Source organism: Teleopsis dalmanni, chromosome 1 (assembly GCF_002237135.1).
Source record: "Teleopsis dalmanni isolate 2A chromosome 1, ASM223713v2, whole genome shotgun sequence".
Taxonomy (NCBI): Eukaryota; Metazoa; Arthropoda; class Insecta; order Diptera; family Diopsidae; genus Teleopsis; species Teleopsis dalmanni.
The window spans coordinates 58096250-58120901 of NC_051846.1; the positions used below are offsets into that span (position 1 = coordinate 58096250).

The 24652-nt window shown below is 26.7% G+C and overlaps 2 protein-coding genes across 5 annotated transcripts in view; both read left to right on the top strand.

The window, feature by feature from the left end:
* Positions 1–13290, top strand: part of LOC119672497 (glycogenin-1-like) — a 33547-nt gene extending 20257 nt beyond the window's left edge. Inside the window, exons 2-7 of one of the 4 annotated variants that reach the window (XM_038083555.1) lie at positions 2068–2378; positions 2506–2795; positions 2858–3038; positions 3245–3289; positions 8526–9143; positions 12341–13290. In XM_038083555.1, coding sequence (XP_037939483.1) covers positions 2068–2378; positions 2506–2795; positions 2858–3038; positions 3245–3289; positions 8526–9143; positions 12341–12565 — 1670 coding nt within the window. In that variant the 3' untranslated portion in view covers positions 12566–13290. The remainder of the gene's footprint in view (positions 1–2067; positions 2379–2505; positions 2796–2857; positions 3039–3244; positions 3290–8525; positions 9144–12340) is intronic. The other 3 variants (XM_038083556.1, XM_038083557.1, XM_038083558.1) reach the window with 3 other exon arrangements.
* A 3434-nt stretch (positions 13291–16724) lies between these two features.
* Positions 16725–19046, top strand: LOC119682012. Its single transcript, XM_038095344.1, has 3 exons — positions 16725–16998; positions 17689–18906; positions 18979–19046. The coding sequence occupies exons 1-3, from the start codon at positions 16725–16727 to the stop codon at positions 19044–19046; spliced, it is 1560 nt and encodes a 519-aa protein (XP_037951272.1).
* The last annotated feature ends 5606 nt before the right edge of the window (positions 19047–24652 follow it).

Genomic DNA, 24652 nt, shown 5'->3' on the forward strand with positions numbered 1-24652 from the left:
TACCTGCTGAGTTGTAGAGTTTTAAAGTTAAGTGATATGTGAAATATATTTATTTTATTTTTTTACTACAAGTTGTGTGTCTAAATTGATGGTTTGTGGAAGAAATCAATAAATACATTTTAAAATCGTGGTCTCTATGCAATTCTATATATTTAGGAATAGAGTATTAGCAAGGATGAAGTGAAATGTGCTAGCTTGTGAGTATATTTTGTGATGAGGGTTCATAAATAAGCCTTTCTACAGCGGAATGATGAGAGAATACTTCTGAGACAGTTTAAAGTTAAGTCCTTAAAGTAGTTCAAAAGAGAGCTAATCATTTTGAAGTATATCAAGGGCTACGTTATAACTACTCATCATTCATCACTCATCATCATCATCATAGCCATAGTAGAAGTTGTCTAGAAAAGCGGGTTGGTATATAAAATGAATTGTATTGTTATTCCTCTTAAAATTGTGTATGAAAATAATGTCTTCAATATGTTTTTAAGGCTATAGTGGAGCCTCAGGAAAACATCCTAGCATTGAACTTGTATATTCAGTTCAGAATTACAAAACAATTTAGTAGTAAATTTTTTCTATAATTTTTTTGATACTCTATGATTTTTCCAATATTTGATTTTTTTCGATAGTATTGAATCGTAAAGATTATAGTTAGAATATTGTTTAATATTGTTTTTGTTTATTGTTTTGTATTGTTTAATAATGTTTAAGGAATATTCTAGATATATGGATAATTAATTTTTTAATAAATTTTTTGAATTTTATTATAATTCGGTTTATTTACCTTATACATTTTTTTCAAAATTATTTCTAGAACTTATTGAAGATATTTTGTTTACACAATTAGATTATTGACAATAACATTTGCTTAAAATGAGATTATTAAATAAACTTGAGAAGGATTTCCTTTGACTTGGATAAATATTATTTTTAATATTATGAATGACAGCATATGTTGAATTTTTCTGAGTTGTGGAGGTTGTCACTATAGTCACTTTCAGTGAACTGAAAGAGACTTGCAGTATTTAAACCAATGGCACAGTTAGATTTACCAAAAGTAATAAATTGTCCAAATAAGCTTAGAGATCTTTTTCCAAGCATAGTACAATAGATTTCAATAGATTTCTTCGAAGTTTAATAATAATAATAATAATAATAACAATAATAAAATAATTATTATTATACCTACTAATTTCAAAGTTTTAATGGTAGTCTAGAACGTCTTTTTTTAACTACAATTTGGCAAATATTGCTAATATAATAAAAAATATATTAGATAATAAAAAAGTTTTCGTAATTTTTGGCACATTTTTGTAGAAAAATTTACTTTATTAATTAATTTTATTAAAGTTAATATTGGTGATTATTAACTATTACCTTTTGTAGTTTTTCGGATAGTTCCATAAATTCATCGTACTAGCACTTTTATTTTTTGTCGGTGAAAAACATAGCTAAGTGATTTGTAGCGGGTCTACGATCGTCCAATTTTTTACCTTAAAGAAAATTTAGCGTACACCGAAACAAACGGTAGTCATAAGGACTAAGGTCTGGAAGAAAAAATGGCAAAAGGCATTTATTCCTTTCTTATAATGATAATAAGAAACTAAACAAGAGAATTCAAGAACTCGAGGGGACATCTATTTAACATGGGTGTCAGTTTTAAAGAAATGTTCGTTAGAATAGTTTTCCCTATCTGTGTAAATACAAAAAAATTTATTATTTTTGTAATTCATTTATTCCTTAATTAGATCTTAAAAAGATTTTTTAATTATTTATTCATAGCATTAATAAATTAAATATATAAATTTTATTTCTTATGTTTGTAATTTATTTTATCTTGTAATATATTATGTAAATATGATATATCATGTTTGTGTAATACTTGCAGTTCGCAATTGCACGATAACTCGCTTATATATGCATAGCCACTTAATTGACGTAAATAATACCTATTAAAAAAAAAATCAAAAAATGCTAAATTAAATTGAAAAATAAATTGAATTTAATTTATTATCTATAAATTTAAAATTTCAATAATATTGAACTCATATAAAAAAAATATTACAGATTTTGCGTGGGTGACGTTAACGACGAACGACACATACTCGCTCGGTGCATTGGTTCTGGCACATTCACTTAAACGTGCCGGCACTGCACATCAATTGGCCGTCCTCGTAACGCCCGGCGTATCAGAGTCCATGCGTAACAAATTAAAAGACGTGTACAATGTAGTACAAGAGGTTAATGTATTGGATTCACAGGATGCAGCCAATTTGGCATTGTTGGCCAGACCCGAATTGGGCATTACATTTACAAAATTGCATTGCTGGCGTTTAGTGCAATTCGAAAAATGTGTATTTTTGGATTCCGATACTCTTGTACGTAAAATTTCTATGAAACAAAGAAAAAGTATACATGAAGTAATTTAGTGTAAAAACTAAATACTTTAGAATATATTTAAACTTTTTGTTAGACACTTATATTAGACATATCCACTAATTTTAGGTCTTACAAAATTGCGATGAACTCTTCGAACGTGAGGAACTCTCCGCAGCCCCAGATGTAAGCTGGCCAGATTGTTTCAATTCTGGTGTTTTCGTTTTTAAACCAAGTTTGGATACATTTGCAAAAATAACAGAGTTTGCATTAAAGCACGGCAGTTTCGATGGCGGCGATCAGGGATTATTGAATTCATACTTCGCCGATTGGGCACACACTGACATTAATAAGCATTTGCCTTTCATTTACAATGTTACCGCCTTTGCTTCTTATTGTTATTTGCCCGCATTCAAACAGTATGTAGTAGTTTAGAGAGTGGCCCATAGAGAACGGTTTATATTTTAATACCCATTTACAGATTCAGAGATAAAATCAAGATTCTACATTTCGCCGGTAAAATGAAACCATGGTTGGTACAGTTCAATTCAGAGAGCAGAACTGCTTCCGCACCTTCCGATTATGCACACGCTACTGATTTGATACAACTTTGGTGGAATATTTTCTGTGATAATGTGCATAAGACATTGACCGATAAAATGGTAAGTTGTTGTTGTTGTACGTTCTATATATAGAAAATTAATTAAATTTTTTATTTGTTCTTAAATTTCTACTTTTTTAATTAATGTTCTTCTGTACGCCTAGTTTTGTTTTATTTAAGTCTCTCTTTAATTGTCAACTAATTTTGCTTTAAAATAACTTTTAATTAATAAAAGCAAATTTTAAAATTTTTTCCCCAATTTCCAAGCATACGAAAGGAGTTAGTAGTGATAATTTTGGTTTTAACTTTGAGGTAAGAATCCCGAATTATTATTAATAATAATGTATTAATTGCACTATAACTAGTAAAACTGTTTTGTGATGCACTGGATAAGGATTTCATACACTATGAGTTGATTATAGATTATATTATACATACTTGTATATAAATGTAAATTAGTTAGGCACTGCTTTTTATTTTAAAAACATTATTATTTTGAAAAAATATTTAAATATGAAATACATTTCGACAATATTCTGATTTCCGGAGTATGCCAATTTTATAACGAATTTCAGTGGAGCAGAATATTTTTAGCAATTTCTTTCATTATGCTATATGCCGATATGGTTTATTTCTTGAGATATCAAAGTTAAAAGTCACGTACCTTTTATATTGAATACTCTAATAAAAACAACTACGCACGCCATCTAGTGTCAATTGGTGTGTACAATTATTACATTGATAACAATAAATAGTTGTTGGTAGTTTCAATGTAGAAATTTTCAATTTTTAATACTGATATCTCGAAAATCTCGAAATTGAATTATATATCAAATAGCGTATTCAAAAAAATTGTTGAAAATAGCTTTCTTTACTAAAATATGTTGTCAAGAAGGTGTATCTATTAATCGGAATCGTGTTCACAGATTATTTTTTTAAAATATTAATGTTTTTAAAATTTTTAAAACAGTCTTTTTATATTATAGTAATTATACTAGATAAAGGGTGTTGGTCTTCATTTTTCTATATAACCTGTTTAATTTTCTGCACTTAATAGGCAAACTATATATATTATTTACTTTTTGTAATATCTTTGAAAGTACAGGAGAATAAGAATAAATTAGGGTTTTAAACCACATAGCACATGCAAAAAAACTTCACTTATCTACTTTGGTAGATTATAGTCTGCTTTGACACTTTATTAAGGTGTTTATTTTGTTTAAGGATTACTTTTTCAACTGCTTATGTGATATTTTACATTATATATTAAGACTATTGCTTGTTTGATCAAAGTATATATAAAAATGGTTTCAGAGTATTATAGATGCAATATACCAGATAGAATATAGCTTAGCAAGCCTGTTTATGTTATCACAATGGATCAATTACTCAATGAATTGGGTTTTCGGAATATAAGTAACTTGAGTTCACGTAGAACTTACTTAGATTCTAGTTATTTTCTTTAAATTAAGTTATCTCTAAAACATAAAAATTTATGTTATTTTAGCACTAGTTCTTTTCTTTAAATTGATCTCTAAAACATAAAAATTTATGTTATTTTACCATAGAACTATTTCTTAAAGTTTTTTTTTAAATAAATCCATTGTTATAAAAATGGATATATCTTTCTCAAAACTGAGGTAACCTTTTAGTTCATGAAACAGTCTGCTGTTAGTGTATCTTCTCTATTATTAAATAAATGCAATATCAAAATAAAAATGTGAAATTATTCGTCCGTTAGTGATGCATTAGCATTTAGTATGAATTTAGTATGCATTTAGTATGTATTTAGTATGCATTTAATATAGTATGTATTTAATACATGCAAGTTCTGATTCTAAATTCACATATAAAATCTGAAGTTATACGTTCCGTAGATGTTTGCTTATCCTTGCAATTAAATAAGTCTGCATCCTGTAGAATGGACTGTGACTGGACTTTCTGAAATTCATCTATCAAATGCAAGATTTGATTTTAATTTGATTTCAGAATTCAAGGTTTTAATGGTATTCACTTATTCATTGTAATTAAATAAGTCTCGTGGCAATTAGTATTTATTATCTATCATCCTAGTTGGCTAGTTGTAATTAAAATGGGATTTTCGTTCTGTAGAAAGTCACAAATTTCAATAATTTAATAAGTCTCTTGTTCTGCAAAACGCGCTAACTATAGTATTTTCTCTCTAGAATCTATCCAAAGCGAGATTTAATGAAATCCAATATTTGAAGTTTCTTGTTCAATGTATCTTTAGAATTATTTTCTCTCAACCATCTAGCAATTGCAAATCCTGAGTGAAAATATGTAGTATACGATCCGTCTAGAGTCACTAATCTTTGCAATTGATTAAGTTCTTTGTCTTGAAGGGTTGAGTGCGACTAACATTTTCTGTATATCATCTAATAAATGCAAGATTTGATTAAAAGAGGAATCCATTGTTATTAAATAAGTTTCATGTCAATTAGTATTTACTGTCTACTATCTAGCACATGGCAGAATTTTTATTGAAACTACCGCTGTTGGTACTATTTAATCCACTGTTAATATATTTATACATTAACTTCTCCAACATATTTTTGAAAAAACTATTAATAAGAGTAATTAATATGCACTTAAAAATAATAAAACGGTAAACTATATTGCTTTTAATATAGTACTATCTCTCTCTCTATCCTTCGATCCCATTACGAAAAAACATTCTTGAATCATAAAAATTTTACTTGTATGTAGTTTCAAAAAATATTTATAGGTAATCATAAAATTTGTGCTAATATTTATTTTTCACACAAAAACTTAAATGAACTATAATGGATTCACTGGCAATAATTGTTTATTATGATATTTATAACAAATAAACATTTTTTCACCTAAATTCATTGTTTATTGCAACAATATTTGCTATAAAAATTATGATATTTCGACACATACATTGATGAGCACTTCACTCTTCTAATATTTACTTAAAGTATATTCGATTATAATGGATATATGTATACAACTTGGCAGTAGATTTATTTATATTTGAGTGTTTGCTTAGTGTAATTATATGCTTTTTTTAAATTACTTTAAAAATACCTATCGAAATTATAGGCTTGTTTAAATCACTTCAAAAAAAAATCTATAGAGTACCATGAACTCAAATACAAATAGCTATGAATCAATTATATTTAAAAACTCATTAATGTTATATTTTAAAATTTATATTCACTATTTAATTTAGAATTAGATTGAATTTAGCACAAATTTTCTAAATTATTTTAGATGTGGGTTATTTGTATACTTTTACACTTTTGAATTTTGACTACCAAAAAAAAAATGATAAAAAATAATAGACTACAGAATCATATAAATGCGTACTCCATAATTTTGCATTTGTTTATATGCTAATTAAAAACTGAGTTTTTTCTTTCAAGAAATTTTTCAAAAATTTCTTAAGTCTTAATAAATTAGTTATTAATTAAATAAAAAATTTTTTTGATACCTTCTTAACACAATTAAGATAAATTTATAATTTGCTGTGTGAACATGTTTTTTGTGAAGGGAACTTAAGAAGGAAGATAAAAGTCAAAATTACATTCACTTGTGCTGTGTGAATAGCATAAAAAATAGCACATAACACCTCTCTTTAATATTGAATAGCACAGATTTTAAAGGTTTTAAACCTTCTTAACAAAATTAAGATAAGATTATAATTTGCTGTGTGAACATGTTTTTTGCGAAGCAAACCAAAAGAACAAGATTATAGTTAAAATGACATTGTGCTGTGTGAATAGGCTAGAAATTAGTCTATTTCCAAAAAACCCAATACATCTTATTTTCTGGAGCTGGTTATAATAACCGTATCAAAAGTGCTTCACACTTTTTTCAGTTTTTTTGTTTAAAATCTGAAAAGCTGACAGCTATGGTTTATAACACAAACAAATTAGATCTGACAGAAACTGATTCTGTCTGACACAAACCAATTAAATCAATTCAATGTAAAAGTCATATAGATACTTTTTTTTATATATTTAAATATATTTATATATACTTAAATATAAATATTCTTTTATATTAATTCTAAAGCCTTTAGTGTATTAAACTTTGGCTGCAAAAATAATTGCATTCTGTTTATGGCAAATCCAGTTAAATATCATTTTTTTTAAGCAAGCTTTAATTGGAACATATAATTAACCTTTTACTGGTTAAAAATTTATTCCAATTTATTTATTTATTATTTTGGTCTTTAAAGTATGTAGCGTATTATATAATATTATTATTATTAAATGCGCTATATATGTTTGTATGTGTGTGATTTTAATTTATTTGCCAAAAATTTAGAATATTTTCTATTTCAAACCATTAATCTTGCAGTTTTAACTGAATTTAAGTTAAATTTTTTTATTCGCAAAATTATGCCATTTATTAAAAATTCATAAATTTTTATTTTTTTATAAATTTCAAAAATAAATATTTTTCTTCTTAAATAAATCTGTCAGCTTTTTCAATAAAAAATTATTTAGAAATTAAGCGCTATTTTTGAAATTTTCATTTTTAAAATATGAAAAAAAATTAATTCTAAAAAAAATTCAAATTAAAGAAAATTTTACAAAATTAAAAAATAAAATTGTTTAAAATTTAATTTGATTAAAACAATATTTGTGGAAAAATTGGCAATTTAAAAATTTTATTGCATTCCCTGAATACAGTTTTATTGTTTTTTTTTCTGTTATACATATGTTATATTAAAAAAAAAATCTGTTTTTTTATTTTTGTTATACATATGTACATACAATTTATATAAAAAATTTTGAAAAGTGGTTCCTGAGATTTTTGCATATTATTTTTGTTGTTTTCTTGCGCCACACCCAAAAATTTTGCAGATATATTTTGTAGATATAAAGCTGTGAGTAACAGATTTTGAGATCATTTTCCAAGTTTAAAATTTTTTTTAAATATTTTAAGTTTCCATGTGTTTTCGTGTGATATTTTAATATAATTTAAGAAGCACCACGATCATTGATCTTATTTAATTTTTTTCCCATTGGTTCTGTGTATTCATCTCTGTGCACTATTGGCTTTGAGCCAAAATGTTGTTTTAGTCTTCGTCTTCGTTTTCTTTTGAATTTAATTGCAAATGTTCCAATTTATAAAGATTTTCAATGAGAGATCAACACATTTAATTATTTTTAAGAAAATAAATAGATATAGGCAATCGCTGACAAAAGTGTGCTATTTTTTTCTCCCAATAAATTGCAGTTTGCAATTGCAAAAGTGATCAATTTAGATTAAAAACATTTCTAGGCGCATTATAAGCCTCATTAGATATTGTAATTAATTAATTATTTGAAACTTGCATGTTGTTTAGATATTTTCCAATTGCAACTAATATTTTATATACTTTTTACTAACAATTGTAAATTTTTATTTCTATATTTTTCTCTAACTCTTTCTAATTGGTTAAATACTACAAAATATAATGTTGTTGCTTTCAAAACAAATCATATTTGAAAAAATTTTCTAAAAATAAAAACAAAACAAAATAAACGCTAAATCTAAAATCAAAACAAAGAATTATTGGCGTGGAGTCCTGGAATGGAACTATTACAAGCAAAATTATTACGATCAAATGCATTTCTATCACCACCAGAACAATCAACAACACTACCACAACAGCTTTTTCCATCAACAGTCATCTGATCACCAACATCCTTTCTATCAAGATCATGATGCGCAATATGAGTATGATTATGTTAAAGATTTTCACGATCCTTGGGAAGATTACTATGATAAATTGGACAAACAAATGCAAGTAGAGAGTATATATGAAGAGCACAAAGTTGAAGAATCACATGAAAGTCATGTATTGCAAACTGCAACAGTCGAAACTGTTCCAAATGAATCACATGAACAGCACAAAATAGAAGAATATAATTCAACGCCTATCGTAGAGTTAATCGTAGAGGCTGTGAACCCTCAAAATACAGACTGGCAGCAACAAACAAACGCGTCTACAAATAGTAGTACGAATCAAAGTAGAAATACGGACACCTATAGTAATGAAAATTCTAATCACAGTGCAAACACTGCCAATAATAATATAGACTTGGTACAAAATTTAGATTCTAACTCAAACTGTACAGTTAATACTGAAAATATAGAAGCACAAAGTACTCAAAACGAAAACGAGGTAAAAATTTTATTTGTGAAATATACGAAAATTCTATTACATTACAAAGAATTGCATGTAAGAATATATGGGCGTGGTTTCTACATGTAGGACGAAAACGAATAATGCAAATCTGTAAAATTTGTTTTATAAAAATCGTGGTGCTGTCGTCTTCATCTCTCCTTCCTCCACATTCATCACATTTGTGCGATTCGTTATTTTTATTTTTATTTTTTTTGTTCATTGTGATAATCACTTATTCTTCTTAATGGATCTGGTCGCGATAATAAACACATCCAGTATTATTTTGTTATTTTTAGAAATCTGTCGCAATCATCATAGTTTGCATGCTGAGTTTGTCTAATTATTTTCATTGCACCAAATTAGTTCCATATTATCTCATAGTAATCTTCCCAAAGAGGTAAACATATACATTTTTTGTGCTATCATCACTAAAATCTTAAATATTAAACTATAGAATCCACTTAATTGAAAGTTTGAGAACCTACATTTAATATACTGCTATTTTAAACTAACACTATCTTATATTGCTACTATTTAATATTACTACAATTTAATATTACTACTATTTAAATTTGCTACTATTTAATATTGCTTCTAACAATTATGTATATTTTTGTTTATAGTGTATAAATGTTTAATAAAATGGGACACAATAAGTATAAACAAATAGTGTGCTGTTAAAAGACATCACTATAATATTATTGACTTTCTTTCCACAAATTATATTATATTAAAACAGTATTATTTTACTATAGGTATTATACAGTTGCCTTTCTTTTATATTAGTAATAATATATTATTTACAATATATAATATACGTATAATTATAAATAATTTTTAATGAGTAAGTAAATGTATGCAGAAGAGACATCCTTCAAAAGAACAGCTTTAAAATAAAAAATAGGCAACTAGGTTGAACTTGTGCTTCCAAGCATGACAATTGCTTCGATTAGTGTCACAAATAATGTGACCAAAACCTTGGAGTGCATAGAAAGCTTGTAAAGCCCTAAAGAAAGTTAGTCATCGTTTCTAATTTAACAGGTACGAGTTCTAAGCCTGGTACTTGCAGTGCAAGAAATTGTGTAGGGACTAGAAACTAATTAAATTAAAATTCGAATTCATTTTTAAGATCACTGACGATGAGTACTTGGCAATACTCGAAACAGCGTTGTATGGCCAGCCAATCCTTCTAGTTTCTTTTCGTCATAAGACGCATGCCTAGAGATATGCCATTAAAATTACATTCAACATTGAAAGTTTTAAATATGCGATAAATACAATACTATTTATTATTTTATTATTTATTATTTCAAGAGAAAAGGAATTTTATATCCCTATTAGAAGCAGTGTAAAAACTGCATATATTTTCGCTTCCGTTATTAACTTCTCTTTATATCTGTCCTATAATTCTTCTTTCTCTCCCTTTCCCTCCTTCTCTTTTTTTCTTTCTCTCTCTTTCCATCTCTCTCCTTCTCTCACTCTCCACCTCTCCGTTCTTTTTTTTTCTTCTCTCTCTCCTCTCTGTTCTTCTCATCTCCTTTTCTCTCTCTCCTTCTCTTTCTGTTTCCTTCTCTTTCTCTCCTTGCCTCTCTCTCTCCCATACTCTGCCATAGTATGTATATAGTGGATATTTTAACAAAACATGGTTCTAAAAATGAAATTCCATTTTAGTTTGAATATTAAGTTTTAGAAATGCGATCTATGTCTAATATTTTCTAGTATTTTACAAATAAGGGGGTCCAGTGCATCATATTTGTTTTTTTTTGTTCTTTAGACTTGTGAATCCAGTGCGGTTAGAGATCTTTAATCAGATCCCTCGATCTCAAGCTCGGTCTTCCGCCACATCTCCTAATTTTGATTGCGGGTGTATCAATTTGCTATTTATTTTTTAAATTGAATTTAAAATCTGGTATGATTCCACTTAATCCGCCACATCTCCTAATTTTGATTGCGGGTGTATCAATTTGCTATTTATTTTTTAAATTGAATTTAAAATCTGGTATGATTCCACTTAATTTATCTTTGATGAGTGGTGGTCACTGGAGTTTTTATGGCATTATAAAAAGCAATAATTTACTAACATTCATCGTTAATGTGATCTTATAGTATATAAAATACAGAGTCTATAGAATTTTAGTTGAAGATAGTGTCAGATAATTTAATGTAACGGATCTGAACAAGATCTCACACATATTAAGTATGAAACGGGATGTTTCTCTACTTTATTGTTTTGACATTTATATTTGAAAGTATTTCTGAAAGTTATTCTAAAAAATATAGAATATAGTTAGTTTTTTATAATCAAATTATAAGTGCTTGTCTCTGGTTTTAGAAATATGAGTATAATATGCAAGTTTTAGGTCTAAAGCATCTCTCAAAACAAGTGAATACTATAATGTATATAATAAACTTGTACTATCGCGTAAGTGGAAACTGTTAGAGGATTGAGAACATAACACTGTTTTGAAATATCTGTTGATATTTTCTTTAGTTTCACATAGAATGACGATGGGTACTTTATCTATTTAATAATTTATTTATATAGTTATTTATTCATTTGTTAGTTAATTTAGTAATATTTACACTAATTGCGTTAGTTTATTGTGAGTAGTATAAACCATCATTTTTAGAAAGTTGTAAGGGATAAATATATCTAAGGTGGGAATTTGCAGTGACCACTGACTGTTGTCCATGAATTATTATTGGACAATATATGGAGGGCACGTTATGAGGCCATGATAGTGGCAAAGCTCCAGAAGAAAAAAGTATACAGATTTCAGTGTGCGCTAAATGGTTGCAGGAACGATCGGGACTTCGTCCCGATGCCACTCATTGACCTCGACGACCAAGCGCCACTCAAAGAAACTACACAAGCAGGTTCTAACGGGTTACTAGAACAACATGCGTTAATAATAAAACACGGCTATTATACTGAATCTGTAATCTATTATATTGTTTATGTATAATCTTAATTATAGGACTGCAGTTATTAAATTATGTTTATGCTTATAATTGTGTCCCAATTGCACCAAATTCATAATTATTAATAGAGAAAAATTAGATATATATGTATGTATATATATTTATGTGACTGTCCAACAACTTTCTTGCATATAAATGTTAAATACTTAAAAATGTTTATCAGTCGGTTTATATAGAATATATTTAATTAATTTTACTGATATCCATTTCAGGCTGGTTTGGCTGGTGCCTTGTCACAATTGCGCCTCGGCGAACAACGCACACCTGAACAAGACGCATATGAAGCACTTATGCGACGTCAATGTTGGGAAGCCGGACAAATTGATTATGCGGGCAAAGATTCCTTTGAGAATATCTGGAAGAAAATAACCGAAACTTTGGAATCTAAGCCAAAAACTGAAACTGAGCAGCAGGATGATAAGTCTGGTAGTTCATAAAGCACATTAAATAAACAATAACGCAACAATGAAATTATTGCTATATTTTATATATATATGTATATGATAAATTTATAAGTACAACATAAACACACACACATGCATTAGAATCACATTTTTATTAATAATTTTCTAATAAAAATTTTTAAAATTTTGCACATTTTTACAAAATGCACAATATTATTTTGTGTAATTACACAAAATTAACTTCAGAAAAATGTGCCAAATCAATAAAAATGTGCAACGAAATTTGTCTATTGCCATTTAAAATGTTACTCATAAATATTTTTAATAATAATAATAATTAATATAATTGTTATTTGTTACATATCATTGGTATGATAATTTATAAATAATTATTTAATTTGTATAAAATACGGAAACATAATTTACACTCTTTATTGGCTAATAAAATCATTCATCTTGTAAGTGCTTAATTATTTTATATATACAAAATAAAAAAAGCGATTTATAAATATTTGTCTCATAACTCATTTTGTAATGTTGTTACATATATTTTCTATAAATATTTTTTAATAAATTACGAATTTTAAATTAAAAAAAAACTAAAAAATAAAGATTATTCACTTCACTTTTATGGATTTGTGTGTGTTTTCTGGCATCAAGCAAAATGAAAAACGGCTTTATATATTTATAAAATATTTATATGCATAAAAATTGTTACATATTTTGATTAAAAATTATTTGTACTGTTTTCATTTAAATGTGCATTTTTAATTTATTTTAATTTTTTTTTTTTGAATTTTAATTTATTTATTTTATTTAACTATTTGTCGTGGATTTTTGTTAAAACGTGGAGTGCTAACGTGTGATGTTTAATGCGTTTTCATTGTTCTACGATCAATATTTAGAATCTGAAACGACTTCATGTTTTCGGTTCGAAAATATAGAGATAGTGAGATTCGCAAGTCTTCACTTCGTAAATATTATGAAACCTAAATACGGAACTCTTAACTTTGAAAATATAGATGAATTGAGTTTCGAAAATCTTAATTGAGTTCTCGGAAATCTCCACTTCGAAAATAAAATAAAAAAAAAAATAAATACGGAACTCTTAACTTCAAAAATATAGAAGTATTGAGTTTCGAAAGTCTTAGGTTGTAAAATTGAGAGAAGAGATATCGAGAATCTCCTTTTGATAACAAAAAGAGATTTGGAATCTCTGAAAAATTTTTTATATATTTTTTTGAAATATATTTCAAAATATTTAAAAACTGACACACAGATATCTTTATTAAATCTGAAATTTCTGTTTCGAAAATAAAAATTAAACTGAGATTCGGAAATCTTAAGTTGCAAAATATTTCAAAATTTAAAACAGTCGAGGTCAGAAATCCATAATTTGAAATTTATAAAAGTAATAGTTAACGATTTATAGATACATAAATATATTTCTTATTTCTGTTTCTAAATAGTTTCGAAACAGAGATTTCAGAAATAAATGTATCTATAAATCGTAAACCATTACTTCAATAATATATGACTAAATCCGAAATATCAAGTTGTTAAATATAATGTATTAAAGTAAATAAAGTAATTAAAACATATGTAGAAACAGATACGGAATATCTGTTTCGAATATATTAAGAATAAGATTCGAAACCATTGTTAAAAATTTACTTAAAAAGTGATATTCCAATATCACTTTTTAATCTGAAATTTCTACTTAAAAAATAATAATGAAAACAAATTCGAAAATTATCGGTTGAAAAATATTTTTATTTATTTATTCGAAATCAGAAACATATAATTTAAAAGTATGTTAAAATATATCCGGAATCTCTATTTCAAAAATATGCAAAAACTGAGATTTGGATAGATTTGTTTAATCGTGTAATGCCCTACTATAGAAACACAGAAAAACCAAGATTCGGAAGTCTTCGGTTATAATTCGTATAATTTCGTATAAGGGGAGATCGGAAACCCCTTATACGAAAATAATTTTAGAAACTGAGATTCGAAAATCTCAGTTTAATCGGACATATCAATCTTGCCAAACAAAATTTCATAATAATTTTGAGATTCTAACATGTGAATAATTCGGTTGTGAATTTTATACAATTAAGTCCCCGAGATTAGAGATCTATGATTCGAAAGTATTTCGAGACAGATGCGGAATACCTGTTTCGAATATACTTTAAAACTAATAATCAATTAATCTTTTAAAATGTGAAACTGTTATTTCTCATTTAATAATTTTTTAAAAATCTCGATTATACAAATCTCTACTCCTGCTTTTCTGGAGAACGAAGATTTGAATAATTGAGATTGGTTTTAATTTTATCTATTAAGAATTTATGATTCACAAGCTTTTGGGGTCATAAAAAATGTATTATTTATTTCAATTTATATATGTTTTTCTAATTAATTTTTTATTTTTCAGTTAAGTTTCATCATTGTCTTGTGTGCACATGGTTTATATATTGTACACAAATATATGCACATACATAAAAAAACGATAATTCAAAATATATTATTATTAGCTTGGAAATACATTTAGTTCTACGATTAGCCACGTTCTGGAGTAATAGGATGTCTTTTAAGATAAACTTTTTACACAATTTTTTAAACTGTTTACTTATTTATTTATTGAAAGTTGAAAAAAAAAATATTTAATCTTATATAGTCAATTTCATTGAGAAAGATCACTGGACAACAATGAATTACATATAATATAATAGGTCAAATCGGCTTCACTATATACTTCATTGTTGCTTCAGTGTCCTTCTTTACTGAAATCCACTAACACAAAAAGATAAGTAAAGTAACTTCCCCAGCATTCTGTTAATGCAAGTTAGTATTAATATATTATATATATTATGTATTATATTATATATTTGTTTGAATTTTTTTCTTTTCTATTTTAAGTTATTTTTTTTTTATTTTATTTATATGTATCTGTATGTTTTTGCTGGTTTCTAGGTATACTGAATAGTATAAAAAATGTATACTTATTTTATTTGTTAATTTCAAATAATAATTAAAGTCTACATATTTAAGTAATAAAACGTTATAATAGTAAATAATTATAACATTATAATTCATTAATAATTTTTATTTATATTATTTAATATATATATAAAATTATTACGGCCCGGTCAAAAAAATATTAGGTCAAGGTTGAGGTTGAGGTTATGATGGTTATAAGGTTATGAATATAATTATTTGTTGAATAATATCAAAGAATTTTGTATTATAGATATAAATAGTTATTATAAATATAATTATTTACTATATATATTATTATTATAAATTTAATTATTTATTATTAATATAATTATTTATTATAAATATTATTTTATTTTAAAAATATAGGTTTTTTTTTATAAATATAATTATTTATTATTAATTAACAATTAATTGTTATTAATTGTTATTAATATAACAATTTATTATGAATATAATTATTTAGTACATGTTGTTTTTTTAAGTACTCTTTATTTTAATGAACAAATTTATATATTAATTATGAAACAGTATAATTTATCAGTTAATTAAAATACCATTAATTATTTTTAAATAAAGTTTTTATTAGAGAGAGTTTGGAAAGTTTTTAATAAATAGTGTTTTTATTTAAACCAATTTTCAAAATTTTGACTTTGGTTTATAGCCATTTCTTAAAAAATGTTTCAAAAAAAAAATAAGTGATACTTTAAGAAACTGAATAAATAGCTTGTTTTGTTATTAATATTTCCCTTAAAATATTAATTTTATTATATAAAATGTTATTATGTTCTAAAATGTTGATTCAATATTTAAAAAAAAAATATCTTGATTACTGTTTTCCAAACATGAAACAGAATTAATTATTGTATTTTATAAAGATTATTTAACATTTTAGTCTCCTTATGTTCTTATCTATATGGATAATTTACTAAATTTATCTATGTTCTTAGATGAAAAGACTGTCGTCCAATTTTGTCATTATTTTTTAAAATTAAACTATATTTAAGTAACTCGCTTGGGTCCTATAGAAACATTTAATATAACATCAGTATGAATTTTACTGATTTTAATGACATATTTGAAACTGCATACACTATTTAAAATATTATACGAATTATTAAATTTTTAGTTAAATTAACAATTTATTTATATTAAACATCATTTTACAGGTTTCAGTGCTTCAACTAATATAATGCTAACACAAACTGCAAAGAAATTGTTGAATCAACAGAATCCTTCACCGGTGGCGCAACTAAACAATCATGTCATTAGCGAAACAGAAACTAAAACACCCACTAACACAGATACCCAAAAACAGACCACCACTCAAAGACAACAACAGACGCACGCACAACATCTACAACAAACCCAGACTCAGACTCAGACCCACACCCACACCCATCACCAACATCAACACCAACAGCAACAACAGACCTCCTCAAAGTCCACTAAACAAAAGGCGATGCGCAAGTTCAAATGACAATTACTTAAAATGCTGACCTTCTACAATTGCCTTTTGCCGGCGAGTCTAATTGATGAGCTGGCCGAGGCAACGTTTCCTGAACCCGTACATGTTTGATGTGTACAAATGTGAGCAATTATCCAACAAAATTCCCGCAGACACGCACATTGTACAAAATAGCGAATTTAGTAGATTTTTAGGATGATAAATTTCTGTGCTTTAAGACTTGACAGGTTTCAATTGAGAAGTTAATTTAGTTCATAAATAATAGAAATAATTTTAATGTTTTAAAAATAATAAATATAAAAAATATGTAAGGTTTTAGTTGTTTAAAATAGATGAGACACCAAAAAACAAAAAAAAAAAACATTAAGTAATTATGAGCTTAAACTATAATAAAGAGTTTTAGAAAATTGCTAGCTTAAACTACTTCAGCAGAAAGTGGATTTGTAGTGGACTTTGATGGGAGCGCACATCGTCGTATATATTAATGAATATTAATTAAAAAATGCTCAAACATATTCATAAACAAAGCTTGCACAAATAATTACTAAACATGAATAATGTATATACTCCACTCTTTACATAGATATTGATATGAATTTCTAACACATTACACCCACACAAATACTTTTTCTTTACACTTTCTTTCTTCTTATTCTTTTTTAAACATAATCACACTACAAAAACATAGAACTCTTGACATCCGCTGACATTCAAGATGGCAAAACCGAATACGATCCCGAGACCAAGGCGACCACTGTCTATAAGGTTATCGAGGGTGGTTATGAAATGAGAACAAGCACACCACAACCCAATGGTACCATAAAGACTCAAGTAAGAACCTTCTGGGATCCTAAACCAGTTAGTGAAGAAGATATGCGTAAAGAAGCTGCTAACAAGAAGCTGATTAGACAACGTTTCGGCAAAGAGGTACGTATTGACAAGAACACCACTATGTTAACACGTGAGATCGAAGGTGGTTATGAAGAAGTTTACACTACCATTAATGAAGATGGTACCAGGAGTATGCGCACAAAAACTTTCTTTGATTCTGTACCAACTGAAATACCTGATCAAGCACCACCCTCCAGCAAGAAGAATGTGCAAGATAACAAAAAGAAAACTATTACCAGAAAATCTTCAGTTGAATCGACCGATTCCACTGATTCACGTAAAATTGTGCAAAAGAAAAATCAATCGAACTATCAAGAGAACACCACTGTTGAAGAGTCACGACGAGTTACTCAAAATATTGAAATTACTGAAAATAATCGTACTGTACGCAAAAATTCATTACAAGAACAAAACGTTAAGTCTATTACACAAAATACTAACGTTACCGATGGCAAGAAGAAGAAGAAGTCTAAGTCTAATATCCCACCACCACCACCAGATTTTATTGAAAATGACACCACCACTGTAGATTCTAAACGTGTACCCGGTGGCGTTGAATACACTTACTCAACTCAATTAGAATCTGGTAAAACCATCACCACCAGCAAAACTATTTATGAAGAAGAAGAAGTTGAATTAACTGAAGAGGAAATTAGAGAATACAAGAAAACTCTTAAGGATGCTGAAAAGCATAAAAATGTTACCACCACTAAGAAACTTAGATCCGAATCAGGCACCAAGAAGGTTGTACCATCTGAAAATCCTGGCGATGTAACTACTGTTGAAACCATCAAAATTGAAGGTGGCACTGAATATCATTATACCACCGTCACTGCCGAAGGTATTGTCAAGAAGGCAACTAAAACTATCTACGATCCTGTACCAAGCAGCAAGAACGATGATGAAACTGATGAAGAAGAAATTGTTGAAGAATACGAAGAAGAAATTATTGAACCAGGCGAGAAAAATATTAGAACTATTGAAACTATCAAACAGCTACCCAAGAAGTTCGAAGGTAAGTCCGATAACTATACACAGTAATACAATAAAAGATATTTAACTCAAATGATTTCATCTCATTTTACAGAGGAAGTAACTATTACCCATGAGAAGAAGGAGAAGAAGGTAAAGAAGTCTATGGTCATCAGCCACTAAATTTTGCAACAACCACACACGCATACATTTTTGCTGCTAAAAAGAAACAAAAAATAAAAAAAAAAATCAATCATTTTATTTTATTATTTTATTTTGTTTTTGAAAACACAAAACATACACTCTCTTAAACACATGCACAAGTACACAAATACACACACACACACTTATACACATTTATGTAAAATGCTGTAATGCCGGCACAATTATTACATACTTAACTATTGTAAGCTGCAAATGCAATGCAAAAACAAAAGAAAACTATAGCCAGCAATTAAATACAGTTTGGATTTACTACAGTAAAAAATTTTTCCAAAATTATTTCAGCAATATGGAGTTGTAAACGTTGTCGCCGGTGTTATAGTACCGATTTTCGTAAGCTTTGTCATTAATTATTATTGTAGTTATTTATTGCCTTAAAATGAATTGTATGACAACGACAAAAATATAATAATTTAATTATTTTATATACTATATATAATATACATATATTTATATATCTTCGCATATGTTTCATGTTTGTATTAAAAGAAAATTTTTAAAATGAAAAATTTGAAGAATTTGTATTAAATAAAGTTTTGTTCATATTTTAAATAAATTATAATTTTGTATTTTCATTTTTTTATAGTACACTCGACATTAAAAAGTCTTAGAACATTTGTCAGAGAGAGTATATGGGCTGATAAGACCGTAGAATAATCAATAAACACTTTTGGATTACCACTTAATTCATCAACGTAATTTTCTTCAAGAGTAATACAATCACTCAAACTCTCCTATAACATTTCGAAACCACTTTTATCAAATGATTCAACTGTGGTCTTAAAACATACCTCCGTTACGCCGACAACTTTTCCATAGGAGCGAAATCTCTTGCTCTGTTGCATTTTCTTGAGGTCAACGTAGATTCATTTAACAGTAAAACAAGTGCTTCTTCTGAATTCCGATATCACTCTTATAGAACTCTTATAGAATAAATCATTTTGGCCTTAAAATATGCCTCTACTTCACCGATGGCTTATTCAACGGAGTAAAATCTATTTCCCTGTAGCATTTTCTTGATATCAACGTAGTCTGCTTCAAGAGTAAAATAATCTTTAAAGCGCTTTTTCTAAATTTTGATTCCTCTGTTATAAAATGAACCAGATTTGGTTTTAAAATATGCCTCAGTTACGGCAATGACTTTTTTATCAGAGCCAAATATAATATATTTTTTTAAAGTATGCAAAGGGACATTAATCGCTGGGGTCAAAAAAGGCAAATATGATGGGTGCGCAAGCAATCGAATCGTAATTTGTTTAATTTAGTCATGGTTGCCTACGGCTTTTGACACGGCTCATTATTTTGGTGAAAGAAGAATTTTTTCTTTTTTATATAGGGCATTTGTTTCGCGATTTCCACCCTCAGATGCACTAGTTAGGTAATGTAGTGATCGCTATTGGTGGTCTGGCCTTTTTCTAAGTAGTCAAAATTCCAGGCGCATTTCAAAATAGGGACAACATAACCTTGGTAGATGTCTGTTGCATTTTTGACCGGTTTGGGCGAGATTTGCCTGTGGAGAGAAGTCATAGATACAAGTTTTGGATAGTTTTGTTACATATCAATGCAAAAATTTTTGTGTGTCATGGTTTAACAACTTCAAATAGCTCTCAAAATCATTAACATGTTTTTCTTTTTGGTCAACTGTTAGTAATCTATCTATCTAGATAGTAATCTATTTAAATTAAATGTAATTTTATCTTACATTTAATTATATACTATTAATGAACTATTCATGAGCATAATAAGCGAATAAGTCTATGTTCCGGACCCACTCGATTTTGGTGAGGATGTACAATTTAATAAATGGTTTTATGTAAATAAGTAGAGGATGTAAAATACTAGTTGGAAAATACTATTGGAAAATTTATGAGCAGAAGATATGTTTTGATAAGCTTATCTTTGAAAACCCTCTATCTCGGTAAATATTCAAAATGGTACAATTTCTCTTTACGTACAATTTTGTTCAAAGAAGAATTTACTTATCTCTTAAAGAAATCTTGAAATCTTGAAGAAATGAGAGTGTTTCTTGACTTATATGTATGCAATCCCCTCAGTAGCAATGATGTAATGGTAACCTTACCACCTATGAAGGTTTTAAAATGGTGTCAGTAGTTATATTGTCATATTTCTTCTATATTTATGGGCTTGTTACATTTCACTTTATTTTATTCAATATTCCATAATATTAAATATTCTTATCCTTAATTCAATAGGATTTATTCAATAATTATATTAAATGCCTATAGAAGCTTGAGTTGCTAAGAATCAATATAATCTAATAGTGATGGAAGAGAAAGAGAAATAAAGAAAATACACATACATTATGAAAGGAATTTGCCCTATCGACTGCTGTAAAAAGGAACTTTGATGTAAAAAATTGTTGATATTAATTTAATAAATTAAAAATATTATATATATTGTTATACAAATTATATATTTAAGTATGTTCGTTCCCAATTTATGTTCTATTAAACGCTAATACCAACACCAACTGAATTACTTCATGTTTTATTTATTTCATATGAAATATTATCAGAAATATTCTACAATCATTTCAGTTACATACTTTCCTTTTATAATAAAAATTTAGCTTTTAAATAAAAATTTGCTTCATAAAAGCATTAAAATTGAGTATCTTATTGAAGCTTTTTGCTCTATCGACTGCTGTAAAAAGGAATATTGATGTAAAAAAATGATATTAATTTAATGAAGTTTTGTTATACAAATTATATATTTTGTTTTACAAAAAACACACTTAAATGTGTTCGTTCCCAATTTATGTATTATTAAACGCTAATACCAACACCAACTGAATTACTTCATGTTTTATTTATTTTATATGAAATATTATCAGAAACATTCTACAATTATTTAATACACATAATTTCCTTATATAATAAAAAATTTAGTTTTTAAATAAAAATTTGCTTCATAAAAGCATTAAAATTGAGTATGAGAACATTAGAAATTATTTATAACTGAATTCAAAAAATTACCTTTAAATTAAATTAAATTAAATTAAAAACGTTCCAGAGATTTAAGAACCTATAAGTTAGATCCCCATATTGGTGATATCTCTAAAAATAAAATAATAATAGGCTAAAAATGGGATCTTTATAATCGCTTGCAGATATGTATAGGTTTTGAGTTCTGTCTGCGAACAAAATTTTGGAAATATATTTAAATTACAAAAATTGTTATCTTTACATGATTTCATTGAAATTTATCCACATTTGTGTATTTTGAATATTATCTTTTTATAAAGGTAGGTGTAAAAATAAGTGAATCACGTTAATTTTTTAGAAACTTCTTGATAAGTCTGTGGCCAAATCATATTAACATATTAACCGCACTATTTTCACTATTTTATATTATTTCCATTGTGGTTACCTCAAGGTATCGGATTTCACAATAAGATATTATGTACTTTGAACACAATTTTTAATATTTTTCTATAATTGTGGATCGTTATCACCACATAAAACTTATTTTTAACGATGCCATATATCGTCTTACCTACGCTCCTGATCTTAGGATTCATTTTATATAAAAATGAATATAAAAAAAATATAAAAAAATTAAAAGCAAATTATATTTTTATTTAATAGTGAGAGAATACCGTCTCATGGTACCAGATTTCACTATAAAATATTAAGTGCTTTGAACACAATTTTTGGAACGAAGGAAACGATGCCATATATCTCCTACACTTCTGATCTTAGGACACAAGCTATTTTCTTTTTTTGTAAAAATAAAACAATATTATGAAAATAAATTATGAATATAAAAATTATATGGAAAAAATATAAAAAAAAATTACTTATATAAATTTATATTGCGAAACTATATTTTTCTAAAATTGTGGATCGTTATCACCATATAGGACTTATTTTTATTGCAAAATATTACTTTTATTCAATTTTTTGGAGAGGGTTAATACCGCCCATATATGATCGTTTAGCTACGTCTCTGACCTTGGAACACTTAATATCCAATATTTGCGAAGATATGAAAATAAATAATGAAAAAAAATAATAAAAAAAAATAATAAAAATAAATAATGAAAATAAATAACGAAAATGGAAATAAAATTCAAAATATAATATCTTATATTTTTACTTAATATTATTAATATTATTAATATTAGCAATAAAATATTTTTTAGATATTTGTTTTAGTTGATTATAAAGTTTTTGGTGAATATAATCAAGATTTGACTTCAGTTTTAGTTCTTCGAAAATTGACTTACTGTTTTCTGTAGTTAAGGTTGAACCCCGAATTGCAAACAATAGCTTAAGCACGTCAAAACTTCACTAAATCTACTTCAACATCATCTAGATCAGGTGTACTAGTAAAACCACATTATTTTATTTTTATGGTACACCAAGTAAGTGAATATAAATTAATAAAACTAAATTTAACATTATAACCGTATTTTATATAAAATTATTATATATATAATAATACGGTCATATATTATATATAATAATATATGTATTATTAATATATATACTAATAATAAAGAAACTATATGTTGATAATGATATAATATTTAAAATTATTGGTAATAAATGTGCGCTTCATACGCATTTCAGTACTCCAATCTTGTTTTTATCAATCAAATAAACAAAATAAGTGACGTATTAATTAATAACTGCATCAATACAATTTCTATGTTTGGTATATGCAGAAGATATCCAATTGTTGTTGGTATATTTAAAAACATAAAAGCTCGTTCCAATATCATTTCATTCCCATTTGTCTTAAATTGCGGTTTTCGTCCTAACTGCGCTTGATGCTATTGATCAGTTCGGTTTCAATTTCAATTAAGCGCAGATTAATAAAATTATGCAGTGGAAATATTTTAAATATTATAATAATTTATTTATTACAAATAAAATAAAAGTTGTGCATTTATTTATAAAAATTATTATTACACTTGTTTAATATAATAAAGTGTGTTGATTTAATGTTAAGATACATAAGTAAAATTTGAAATATTATAAAAGATGGTAAAATTTGAAATTAAAAATTTCGGGAGTGTGTTATATGTGTTATATTAATAATTATTTTTTATTTGTGCAAAAAGTGTAATAAATTCTCTTCAATTATTAAATTTATTTTATTAACAACAAAAAAGTTGTGAATGTGTTGTGAATAATAACATTTATTTTTTTCCGCTATTTTTTATGTCTTCATAATACATGCTTAAAAATATCAGCACAAAAAACCTGTGTCCACGAAAAACGGTATCAAGAGTTGTGCTGCAAACCAAGTAAGTAAAAATTTAAATTTTTTTGTTTATCAACTGATTGGCAACGCTAACAGAGTGTCAATATGAATTTTATTCTTTTTAATATAAAACATTTTATTTAAAATTAAAAAACAAAAGGGTTAAAGTCCTATAAAGACAATTCCATAGTCAGAAACTTATTTTGAAGGAATCTATTTCATATAGTTTGTCTTATATTTTTATTTAAGAAATTAATCACAATATTAATGTTGCTATTAAACTTTTTTTTTCTGTTGTTTTCGTATATAATATTTTACACTTAAATTAAGATTTT

Bases quoted from the DNA above. Each gene is read 5' to 3' on its own strand.
- LOC119682012 (XM_038095344.1), top strand. From the start codon at position 16,725: ATGCTAACACAAACTGCAAAGAAATTGTTGAATCAACAGAATCCTTCA. The intron at 16,999-17,688 runs GCAAGTTCAAAT...ACAAAAACATAG, and splicing joins CACTAAACAAAAGGCGATGC to AACTCTTGACATCCGCTGAC. The intron at 18,907-18,978 runs GTAAGTCCGATA...CTCATTTTACAG, and splicing joins GCTACCCAAGAAGTTCGAAG to AGGAAGTAACTATTACCCAT.